The sequence below is a fragment of the Dendropsophus ebraccatus genome, chromosome 2 (genome assembly GCF_027789765.1).
Source record: "Dendropsophus ebraccatus isolate aDenEbr1 chromosome 2, aDenEbr1.pat, whole genome shotgun sequence".
Taxonomy (NCBI): Eukaryota; Metazoa; Chordata; class Amphibia; order Anura; family Hylidae; genus Dendropsophus; species Dendropsophus ebraccatus.
In genome coordinates, this window is record NC_091455.1 from 95,135,231 (window position 1) to 95,148,545 (window position 13,315).

The 13,315-nt window shown below is 43.8% G+C and overlaps 1 protein-coding gene across 1 annotated transcript in view; it reads left to right on the forward strand.

The window, feature by feature from the left end:
- The first annotated feature begins 1,058 nt into the window (after positions 1 to 1,058).
- Positions 1,059 to 13,315, forward strand: part of ELOVL2 (ELOVL fatty acid elongase 2) — a 93,113-nt gene continuing 80,856 nt past the window's right edge. Inside the window, exon 1 of the mRNA XM_069960175.1 lies at positions 1,059 to 1,279. Within this exon, the coding sequence (XP_069816276.1) occupies positions 1,277 to 1,279 (3 nt within the window). The 5' untranslated portion in view covers positions 1,059 to 1,276. The remainder of the gene's footprint in view (positions 1,280 to 13,315) is intronic.

Below are 13,315 nucleotides of genomic sequence, written 5' to 3' on the forward strand. Positions count from 1 at the left end.
CAGATCCAGAAAATTAACACTTTGCCCACCATATTCATATGTGATCTGCATCCCAAGGTGATTTAGATTCAAAATGTCCACAAAATCTTGTAATAAGGATGCATGCCCATCCCAGGGTGAGAATGTTGTCGATGTATCGTGCCCAAAGTAAAATCTGTGAAGTGGAAAAACTCAAATCCTCATCAAAAACAATGGTTCTAAGAACCTGTCTAGGCCTGTAGTGAAGCCCTCTACTGTTGTTGCTGTGACCAGATCCTGTGGTAGACTGTTCCACAGATTCACAGTTCTCATGGTAAAGGCTTGTCGCCTCCGGAGATTAAACCCTTTTTTCTCCAGGCGGAGGCAGTGCCCGGATTAACTTTACCATAGGCCCCGGACTGTTCACCAAGCTTGGGCCCCCCCCCCCCCCACCCCACTGTAACTATGGCAACACTAGATTTAGTATTCCTCTTCCATAGAGCAGACTGTACAGGACCTGTGGTGACATCATAGTCCCATGTTAAGGTCCATCAGTATGTTCTCTAATGTTACTGAATTGGCTCCTGGCTGCAGTTTTGTCCTGATTAAAAAGCTACAGTTTTTTGCAGCTCATGGCAGAACTGTAGCCAAGAGACAATACACCACTGAAAGTATGAGTCTGTTTGGGCGGCCATGAGCCCCCCCAGGAGCTCGGGGCCCCAGGCTACCACCCAAAATGGACCTGTTGTAATCCGCTACTGATTAACAACGTGTTATGTTCGCCCCATGCTTTAGTGTGTTCCCTTTAAATACTTGAGTTTCTTCTCACATCCCCATAAACATATTGATAGGTTCATCTAGAATTTAGACTGTGATCCCCCATTGGGTCAGAGACTGGTCATTCATCTCTGCACAGCACTGAACAACAGATACATAAGTATATCTAAAGAAACAGCAATCTTACTGCTGTCAGTGAGAGACAATGATTCCCGTGACCGTTCTGTCCAGTATGAGGTGTAACTACCTAGCAACAAGCGTCTATGAGGGCGTGCTGCGCCCCCTGCAGTATACTATTGGCTCCGCAGCATTGTAATCCCCACTACACACGGCACGCCCCCTGCTACGTCACAAAGCCAGCAGCAGCGGCAGCTCTCACATTGTGACACAGCCGGCCTCTCCACCCTGCGAGTCTAGCGGAGACGTCCTCCAGCCCGGAGCGCTCAGCTGCTGCTGCTGCTGCTGGATACCCTGGACAGCGCTCATCCAATCGGCTGGAGTTCCCGGTGCTACTGCCTGTGTCCGCCCTGCTCCGCACACCATGGTAAGTGCTGAGAGATGCTGAGAGATCTCGCCTGCATTCATTCATCCTTGTGCACAGTAGCTGGTAGGACATGTGAGAGCGGCTCCCGGGTGATAGCGGGGGCAGCTGCTGCTGTACGGGGGGCTCTGCTGTCACTGATCTCACTTATAGCATGCCAAGTATCTGTCCTGGCCGGGACTCTGCAGCCAGGGCTCTGTGCCCCATCTTCTCTGCACACACTGGAATACACTTATCCTCCCATCCACTGTAAGTAGTGCTGCCCCAGGAGCTGCATGGTGTCCTACAGGATACAGGCAGGGTGTACAGGCTCCTACAGGATACAGGCAGGGTGTACAGGCTCCTACAGGACACAGGCAGGGTGTACAGGCTCCTACAGGACACAGGCAGGGTGTACAGGCTCCTACAGCATACAGGCAGGGTGTACAGGCTCCTATAGGATACAGGCAGGGTGTACAGGCTCCTACAGGATACAGGCAGGGTGTACAGGCTCCTACAGCATACAGGCAGGGTGTATAGGCTCCTACAGGATACAGGCAGGGTGTACAGGCTCCTATAGGATACAGGCAGGGTGTACAGGCTCCTATAGGATACAGGCAGGGTGTATAGGCTCCTATAGGATACAGGCAGGGTGTACAGGCTCCTACAGGATACAGGCAGGGTGTACAGGCTCCTACAGGATACAGGCAGGGTGTACAGGCTCCTATAGGATACAGGCAGGGTGTATAGGATACAGGCAGTGTGTATAGGCTCCTATAGGATACAGGCAGGGTGTACAGGCTCCTATAGGATACAGGCAGGGTGTACAGGCTCCTATAGGATACAGGCAGGGTGTACAGGCTCCTACAGGATGCAGGCAGGGTGTACAGGCTCCTATAGGATACAGGCAGGGTGTACAGGCTCCTATAGGATACAGGCAGGGTGTACAGGCTCCTATATGATACAGGCAGGGTGTATAGGCTCCTACAGGATACAGGCAGGGTGTACAGGCTCCTATAGGATACAGGCAGGGTGTATAGGCTCCTATAGGATACAGGCAGGGTGTACAGGCTCCTATAGGATACAGGCAGGGTGTATAGGCTCCTATAGGATACAGGCAGGGTGTACAGGCTCCTACAGGACACAGGCAGGGTGTATAGGCTCCTATAGGATACAGGCAGGGTGTACAGGCTCCTACAGGACACAGGCAGGGTGTATAGGCTCCTATAGGATACAGGCAGGGTGTACAGGCTCCTACAGGATACAGGCAGGGTGTATAGCTCCTATAGGATACAGGCAGGGTGTACAGGCTCCTATAGGATACAGGCAGGGTGTACAGGCTCCTACAGGATACAGGCAGGGTGTATAGGCTCCTATAGGATATAGGCAGGGTGTACAGGCTCCTACAGGATACAGGCAGGGTGTATAGTGTCCTGAAGGATATAGGCAGAGTGTATAGGCTCCTACAGGATATAGGCAGGGGGTATAGGCTCCTGCAGGATATAGGCAGGGTGTACAGGCTCCTATAGGATACAGGCAGGGTGTACAGGCTCCTACAGGATATAGGCAGGGTGTATAGGCTCCTATAGGATACAGGCAGGGTGTATAGGCTCCTATAGGATACAGGCAGGGTGTATAGGCTCCTATAGGATACAGGCAGGGTGTACATGCTCCTATAGGATACAGGCAGGGTGTACAGGCTCCTATAGGATACAGGCAGGGTGTATAGGCTCCTACAGGATACAGGCAGGGTGCATGGTTTCCTGTAGGATATAGACTGGTTGCATGGTCTTCTTTAGGATATAAACAAGGTATATGGTCTCTTGTAGGATATAGGCAGAGTGCATGGCCTCCTATAGGACACAGATTGGGTGTATCTCTAGTAACCCCTATAAAGAGTCTAGTCACCGACTTGTAAAGGAACATGCTGTCAGTGTAATATCTATTGCTATATCCACAACTGTTATTTATAAGAAGACAGGCATAGCTGTCTATGGGTGAGCTGATCCAATGTCACCTGTCAGGAGACCATAAGAATAGGCTGGACACTTGCTGTTCTCATCTCCATGAGTATATGGAGAGGGGCTGTACAAGGGGAGGGGAGCATGGTGGGCTGAGGAGAGGGGCGGGAAATGCCATACTTCATTCTCTGAATTGTAAAGGGAGAAACAGAATCCAGTGGGATGACCTAAAAACACTGCCAAGAACACAGTGCTGTACAGATAATACACCTCAGTCACAGGGCTGAGTAATGAAGCCGCTATCTGTATAAGGAGTATTGTCTATGTACCTTCCAATACAGCTTGTGAGCCGTCAGAATTGTCAATGTGCTCTTATAGACTAGAACGGTGGTTTCATACTTAGCAAAGAAAAGCCTAAAAAAGTGCCAGGACTCAGATTGCAATCCTAATGATAAACACTTTAGCGGTAGATCAGTGACTCTTTAAGGCATAGGACCTGTAAAAAGTGATACCAGCCTCCCTAGATGACTGTCAGCACTTAACTACAATTGCTTTCAGGTCCCTAGTGAAAGAAGAGAGGCACTGTGTAAAAGTATTCTACTTGGATGAATGCTGGTGCACTAATGCTGCTGACTTTCTGATGGATTTTCTTGGATGGATTGGATGACAGAATCGGAGATTCTCTGGAACGCTCTCGCAAAAATTTTGTTGGGGGAAAAAAACATTTAAAGGCACATTTGCAGCCATTTTCGTATTATTGCTCTCATGCTTCTACGATAAAGACAGCACAATGAAGCTTTGCAAAACTGTGCAATATTAAAGTTTAAAAATCGACCATTTGTGTCTACAGTGCCTACCTATGTGTCTCCATGGTTACGGCCTACAAACAAATCATGAATAAGCTGATGCTGCAGTAAGGCCTAAATTCACCCCATCTCAGGGTTGGGACAAGGTATTTTTGTGGCCTAGGCAGATGTATATGCAGACCAGTATTACCAATAAAATCAGTATAGAAACACAAGAGTATAGAAACATGAACACAAAAATGTAAAGAGACTTAACCTATGACTCTAGGGGAAGCCTTTGCTTTGTGTGAGAATGGTAACTAAGCAGTGATGCTGCCCAACACAACCTCTGTGTGGTGAAATTCCATCTAGGTTAGGGTGGGGACAGGCTTTTGTGCTAGGTGGCCTTCCTTATGACAGGGGAATAATATACTGGCTGTAATTTATCATACTTGTATAATAAAGCATCAGGGAATTGTAAAACTGTACAGCATGATCCTGAAGGAGCGTGTTTCCCAGTACTTTAATATGACATCATAAGAAGTGCCCATTCCTTTGGGACGTATACAGAAGTTAATTCCATTTATCACTGTTCCACATGCTTTGCAGCCGGAATAGATGTTTTACTTTGAAGCTAGGTACTTGGCTGCGTACACACTTCTGTTCTCTTTCTTCTGCTGCTCTTTGGCAGACAGAATACTTTAACAATGCTGTGCTATTCTATCCAGTAAAAGAACACGGAAACCTGGTGGACCTCTTGGCCATTGGGATCCATAAAAAACCATAACATGGTGGATCATATCTTTCGATCATATGGTTATGGGCAGCCCCTGGGGATGCAGTTGGGCTCTCAGAGAGGCATCAATGGCAGTAGGTACTGGGCTATTCATTGTTAAGACACTATTGGGTCACTAGGCTGAAAAAACAAATGTACCTTTAGCTGCCACCTTCCTGGGGTCCCTGTGGCTTTCTGTACTCAAATGGCCCTAGGTCGCAATGGTGGAGCAGGATAGGAAGAGCAAACTATTTTAAAATAATGGTAATTATCTTTTTTGCCAAAAAAAGCATGCTGCGTTTTGAAAAAACTGCCAAAGAGCCTTAAAAATGCAAGAGAGGAGAGAAAAATGTTACCCCCAAAAACACCATGGCCGAAATTTATCATTGGTTGTAAAATATAGATGGGTGTAAACTGCTCACAGCAACCAATCACAGCTCAGCTTTTGTTTTACCAGAGCTGAAAGCTGAGCTGCAATTGGTTGCTATGAGCAGTTTACACCAGTCTATATTTTACACCCTTTGGTTGGTGCAGCCAGCATCTAGTTTGTTCAGACTGGCTTCACACTGCCATAAAATCTTGGGAAAACTACAATAAAAATACCATTGTTTTTCTTTTCTTTGCAAAAACACCAGCGGCCAGATGTTAGCTGGAGGTCAATGTAAGTTTATGATATGCCTTATGCCCCTATTCCAAGGGCTGACGAGAGGATCAAACGAGCCCCGCTCGCTGCCGCTGCTATTCCACGTGGCAGTGCGGGAGGGGCCACGGCGAGCTGAAAGACAAACGACGCAACAATCAGCCGTCATGAACAATGTCGGCTGATCATTGCCTTCTATTCCACATGCCGTAACAGATAGGAATAAGGCCGTGGAATAGGGCCTTAACACACATGGGGGGAGATTTATCAAACAGGGCAGAGAGCACAGGTACACTTAATGGCAAAACCCATATCACTAGCAGCGGTACAGGAAAAGCACAAGCCAAACCAACAGCCTGATCCAGCTAAAACCCGGCCTGAATCCAGTCCTCCAGCAAGAAAACTGCATCATGAAGCTAGGAAGTAACAAGTAACCATGAGAGTTTAAGATGGATGTGGGTGCCTGTATATTGCTGGCCTTTATTTGTTCCCCAGTGATCTGGATTCTGGTTTTCACTGCACCCCTTTCACCCTTCCATTTCATCATCTCTCAGTTTCGGCTCATGGCAGCCAATGATCATAAATGTTGTTATGGTTTTAAATAAATCTCAGTACTGCTGTATATGAAGGCTCATCCTGTTGTCTTTTGACAGGCGTCTAAACATTGGGTGCGTTTACACAGAAAGATTTATCTGACAGATTTTGGAAGCCAAAGCAAAGAATGGATTTGAAAAGAGAATAGATCCCAGTCTTTCCTTTATGACCTGATCCCTGTTTATAGTCTGTTCCTGGTTTTGGTTTCAAAGATCTTTCAGATAAATCTGTCTGTGTAAAGACGGGCCGATGATGGCCCGATCAATAATTTAAACAAGCACCGATCTTCTAGGTTGGCGCTCTTTTACTGAGCCTATTAGATGGCTTGGTGATTGTTTAGCAAGGGCTGCACAGGCATCGTTGCTTGCAGCATTTTCCTGTCTCATTATTTAAGTAGCTTCTCATGACATTTTCTTAAGCTTCTCTGTTTACATGCTTGTTCCATTATTCATTTCATGTTTAATTTTAGACTCTGATTAAGTGGTCCTGGCCATCATTGCTTCCTGGACATTCTATCTATGGGCTATCTCCATTGGTATCACCTATCGTCATGCAGATGTCTTGTCTGTTTCGTTTATCTGTATAAATTCTAGTTAATAATGACATTTCTTTTACGCTCTGTTGCAGTCCCAAGAGTATGTTCATGCTTACTACTTGGCACTTTATAGGGAAACAGTCAGCACAGTTGTGCTTATATGGTTCCTAGCTGCACAGTATAGATTTACCATGCCACTCCCCAAGGCCGGGAGAGGGGCAGCAACTAGTCATCTGGGTGAGGAGCTGCCCGTGGCTAGTCACAGCTCTCTACCTGTCAGTGTGCTCTGTGCAAATGATTGACAGGCAGAGAGACACGTTAGCAGCCTCTCTGCCTGTCAGTCATCCCTGCAGAGTGCGCTGACAGGTTGATAGACATGTCTAGTCACGGGTGACTCCCAGATGACTAGTTGTTGCCCCTCTCATGGCCTTGCGTGCCAGAATAAAACTACTTTTTCCCCTATGTAGAGTTACTGCTGGGGAGCGGCAGAGTGGATCTATACTGTGCATCTGGAAACCATATCAGCACGATTGTGCAGATTGGTTCCCTTAAAATTTTAGTACATTTTAGAAGCTCTGCAGAGATTTGTTTATTGTATACTTTATTTGGTATAATTGTCTGAACGGTTGCATTCATTGGGAATCAACCTAATAACACACTGAGCTATTAGGAAATATGGGAACAGGTTGAGATTTGTAGTATACAGGAAGAAAAAGATTGTTTAACCACCGGAGCAAAACAGTCAGACTGAGATAGGGAAGGTGCCAGTGCTTCTCGAATCCAGTCCTCATGGCCCACATACAGGTCATGTTTTCAGGATATCCCATACAAAGAACACCTGTGATAATAACTGATGCACTGAGTATAATTATATCACCTGTGAAATATTAAGGAAATCCTCAAAACATGACCTGTTGGTGGGGCCTGAGGACTGGAGTTGAGAAGCAATGGTCTATAAAATGATGGTAGTCTCACGTTCTCACGCAACCAGCCTAGTCACGAGCTAGTCACTCTGTGTACAACTGGTATATCCCCCTGACTGTCAGCTGTGGATGACCACTTATTTCTCCTGTTGTGGCTGCTGCAAGGCTATGGCTTACATGATAGACTTTAAAATAAATGGGTGAAAATGTTACACAGTTACTGTGAGTCCACCGAAGTTAATAGAAGGGGTCTATTCCATGGCATATGGGTATTGATTGTGGTAATCCCTTTAAATCTCATATATACAATGAAAACCCCTTTATTGTGTGTTATATATGAGGAATGGTGTTACTAGAAAACTTAGCGCACATCCCATCTTTCACAGCAGTACCACTCACACGTGACATTTTGCCAAATAAGAGGATTTTCTTCCTAAGGTGATTAAGTCATTTAGTTGTATGATTCGCTGCCTGAAATGGAGTGATCAGATAGTTCTGTACACGTAGAACTAATTTACTGTATATTGTCCCCTGAACAAGGGTAATGCTACCACACACTTTATAATCAGATTGTCGTAACACGTTTATCTCGTACTCGCCATGTGCTGTGTTTTTGGAGAGATGTCTTTAAAAAGTAAATCTCCTCAGAAAATCTTTTGATGCAATTACAATGTAAATACTGTAACTGTCTGGAGCTGTTTACACTGACCATAGCATTAAAACTAGTGACAGGTGACATTGAGTATTGTGTGACAATGGGCTCTGTCAAGGGGTGGACTATATAGACAGACAGTCAGTTCTTAAATTTAATATGTTAAAAATTAGAACAAATGGTCAAGCATCAGAGTATGTGCAACCCGTTCATTCTTTGGGCGGACGGCGGAATCTGCCTGACCATAGAATGGAGTCTATGGCACAGACGGAGAGGGAAGCGGTAGCGTGCGGGGTTGAGTGGTGGAATCCACCATGTGTTTTCCTCAGTGTGCACATACCCTAAGAGTCTGTGCAAGGCATAATTGTGATGGTCAGAACGATTCCAAAACCCAGTGTGCAGTGGTTAGAGCCTACAAAGGGCAGTACAGGGACAGACAAATGGTGAGCCAGGGACAGGGTCAGGGGCACTGGAGGCTCACTGATGTGTGCTGCATTGTAGCTTGCTGTTGCAGACCAGTCAGACAAGCCAGGCAAGCCAGCTTAGAAAGTATAATGCTCTGGGCCATGTTCTCCTGGGAGACCTTCTGTCATGTGGATGTTACTTTGTTGCAGACAAAGCACACCCCTTTGTGGCAGTAGTATTTCCTAATGACAGTGGCCTGTTTAAGCAAGATAATGCTCCCTGCAACAATGCAGTGATTATTTAGGAATGATTTGAGGAATATGACAAAGACTTATGAATCGCTTGTAAACATTCAGTGGCCCTATAGATAATAGAATGCAGGCCGCACAGGAGTGGTGGGCGCTCCATTCATTGTGGGACTGATTGCATCCCTGTTATTGGGATGGGTCAGAGTACCAGGGGTTGGACTTCCATTATTCAGCTTCTTATTCCCTATCCTAGGGTCTTATACAGTAATAGGCAGTTTTAAAGTACCCATGTCTTTAGAAGAAAAAGTTTTAATATGCTGCAGAGCCCCCTGCCAATATCTAGATATAACCAAGAAGTTGAGGCTGGGTGCTTCAATCCTTAATCGCTGCCTTTTCTGTCTTTTTGCACAAAACAGGCTCCTTAGACTTATAATATTAATGCAGCAAGACTTCTACCGGCTGTGTCTAGGGAGTCATGCGGTTCTTGGCACTCAAACCCTGACTGATCAAAACTTTTGGCATGTCTCTACAACATGTGAAAGTGTTTTTTAATGACAGGGACACTATAATGTTATGGCTGATCAGTGTACACTATATAACAATCTAAAAGAATCAACAGACACAGTTTTAATTCAATAGTGCAGCCTTTTTTCCCTGAAAGAAAAAAATCTAAGTGAATGCTAAACAGGTTTTCACATTATGTTGTTCCTTTAATGGGGACTAAATATCCCAGCATTGCCCTACTTTTCATTGTCCCTAAGTCAAGTATTACCTACTCAAAAATTACATTGTACAAAGGTAGGAGTAAATGGAATGAAGGTTAATGTCCAGAAGTTAGGGTATACTGGATTTAAATGCTCATATGTAGTAATAATCAAATGGGAACCTCTGTTGAATCTGACTATGTCCCCCACTACTGGTCTTGAATCCCTTCTACATCTACATTTTTCCAGTTTGTTCTTGTATTTCTATAACGATTCCTCTTTGTCACTGTTCTTTCTACCTTTTATAGAAATAATGCAACAATGTATAACTCATGTTTTGTATTCTTTAATTTGCATAGTCAGAATTATTAGGAGAAGAGATGATCGAACATCGGGAAATGTCAGGTTCGATCGAACTCGAACCTTCTCGAACCTTCAGCATTTGATTTCCCGAGGCCTTCACGCTCTGTGGGGAAGGTGGAGACTGCCCGAGTACCGCCTGGAAAACGGGGATACAACCTAGGTAATAGGCTGTATCCCTGTTTTCCAGGCGGTACTCAGGAAGTCTCCACCTTCCTAATGGAACGGGAAGGCATCAGGAATCAAATGCGGAAGGTTCGAGAAGGTTCGAGTTCGATCGAACCTAAAATTTCCTGATGTTCGATCATCTCTAATAAAGTGCAATGAAAATACAGTACATGAGATATTGCATTGAGTGTTTAATGCCATCAATAAAATCACAAGCCAAACTATCTCTCAGTTGCACATCATCTGTCATTGTAGCTTGCCTACATTGTCTTTCAGGCACACTATTCATGCACAGAATTCAGAGCATTTTAATATAAGCCATGCCCTGTTGTCTTGTCTTATTAATGTAGCATTGACATTAGTCTTTCAGCTTAGATAAGCTTAATACAATATGAAATTGGGGTGGTGGAGAGCAGAACAAATAAAGAACATGGAAATAATAATTTCATATAGAGGTCTGGTTTCTGCTCTTTTTGTCTGAAATGAGTACTATCATTCCTGTCAGATTATAAAACAGACAAGAAGTATAAGGCTATGTTCACACTACGTATATTTCAGTCAGTATTGCAACCAAAACCAGGAGTGGATTAAAAACACAGAAAGGATCTGTTCACACAATGGTGAAATTGAGTGGATGGCCGCCATATAACAGCAAATAACTGCCATTATTTCAATATAACAGCCGTTGTTCTAAAATAACAGCAAATATTTGCCATTAAATGGCAGCCATCCACTCAATTTCAACATTGTGTGTACAGATCCTTTCTGTGTTTTTAATCCACTCCTGGTTTTGGTTGCAATACTGACTGAAATATACATATACTGACTGAAATATACAGTACATATACTGACTGAAATATACGTAGTGTGAACCCAGCCTAAGACTGAAACTCTCAGACATAAAACCTCAGCCAAAGCCTTTACATTAGTGGCTTTCAAAGAACAGTGTTCATATCCTAGAATGGCGAGAAAGTCGAGATCCAAATGTCACTTGAGAATTTGGAACTGAGCTTAAAAATAGCTATATACTCACAGCCCCCATGCAACTTGACTGAGCTTGAATAGATTTTTAACCCCTTCATGACAGAGCTCATTTTGATGCATGCATGTCCGGGTTAAATAAATGCAATGTTCCTCCCAACCTTCTAAGAGCCATAGCAATTTTATTTTTCCACCTACATTGCTGGTTTGGGTGTCCTTTTTTTGCGCCAAAAGTTTTTATTAATATCATATTTGTGTAACAGAAAAATTTTGATCGCTTTTTATTAATTTTTTTCTGATATATCATTTTTAAAAATCAGAAATCCGTGATTTTTTTTCTTTGTTTACTCCATCCACCGTGCGGGAACAATAATGTAATATTTTAATAGATCGGACAATTCCTCATGCTACAATATATAATATGTTTATTTATTTTTTATAATGGGCAAGGAGGTATATTAAACTTTTATTGAGAGGGGGGTTTATAAGTTTTTTTTTAATAGTCAGTGACAGGAGCTTGCATCGCAGCATGTAAGGGTTTAATGAAAGGCAGCTGCGGGATTGCAGCTGCTTGTCATTATCCTCAGCTCCCGGGACACTGATGTGTGCGGGGCCGCTCTCACTGCATCGGTCCCGCACACATCAAAGCCCTTCACAGTGAGGAACGTATATATACATTCCTACTGCATGGGGTATGTGCAGTAGGAATTTATATATACAGATTGCTTACATTAAGGGGTTAAAGATGAATGGGTAACAACTAGTGTTTACAAAAATGCCCTGGCTACACACTTTTTTATGGTTTCTTGATATGCCCTTCTGTTCCCAAGATATGTCTGACAGTTCAATTAAAGAGTACCTGTTACTACAGTCACTGCCAGGTCAGTGGTGAATTTGACTCTGAACCAAGAAGTAGCAAAAAACACATAGTAATGGAAATGCGTGCGATCCCCATTCTGATCCTATGTGGTGGGGGTGGTGGGGCACAGCATGTTTTATTGTTATGGATACCCGAACTTTCAGGTACAGAGCCGGATTAATTTCTGATAAGGCAGCGGCCGTAGTGACAAGTACTCTTTCATACATTGTTGTTAATTTTTATAAAAGGTGTGAATGATAGGTGATGGGCGTATTATACAGTCAAGGGATATATAGAATATAGATATGTAAAAATATTCACATCTCCTGACTGTATAACCATGCCCATAACCTGATATTTACTCCCATTTTTAAAATTAAATTGGTGCCCATCTGACAAATTGTCAGACAAATTATAAACCCACATATCTCGGAAACTAAAGGGCATGTAGAAACGTATATAATCAGGACAACCTACGCTATTTCAGGATAGTAACATCCTACTTTGGGGGGTATACTACAGGTCCTCTTTAATAATTATACTGAATCTAAATATATTCCAAATTAAAGTACACATTTATTTGAATACTTAAGACAATTTATTAGTCAACAAACAGGCAACGTCTTTTTGACATAATTCTGCTGTTTTCCATTTAATTTGGCAGTGAAACTGGCTGAGTTGCCCCTAGCAACCAATCAGATTTCACCTTTCATTCCTCACAGACTCTTTGGAAAATGAAAGGTGGAATCTGATTGGTTGCTAGGGGCAACTCAGCCAGTTTCACTTTACACCATGTTTAATAAATCCCCCCCTTAGGCCCCGTTCCCACTGAGCAAAACTAGCGGAATTCCGCGGCGGACAATTCCGTTAGCCTCCCGCTCATAATGGGAGTCTATGGGAGGTGCGCGCTCCTGCCCTGTCCGCGCTGAACAATGAACATGTTTATTCTTCAGCGCGGACAGGGCAGGAGCGCTTGCCTCCCATAGACTCCCATTATGAGCGGGAGGCTAACGGCTTTCCGCGGCGGACAATTCCGCCGCAGAATTCCGCTAGTTTTGCTCACTGGGAATGGGGCCTTAGTGTTTCCAGATGTTAAAGTCTTGGGGATATGTTGGATATGTCAGCTTTGGCACTGACTTGTCACAAAAGACAAGGGCAATAATAATAATAAGACGAACAATTTCATAAAGGCTCACATTATATGAACGACAGTAAATTTTTGTTTCTGTTGAAGAAATTAAAGGGTAGTTGTAGGCTAGTCTGTTGCACAGTTTTTTCCTCCACTTTATGCTGACATGCGTAGTTTGTACTAGTATAAAAGTCACTTATGTTTGTATGTTCAAAGTGCTGGAGTACGCGGACATGAGGTGATGAAACTACGTTATCATTTGCATTGTGCCTTCTTTGGCCAATGTACTATGGCCAGAATAAAGGAAAATGTCAGGTGAGGTACACAGTTCAGACTTCATA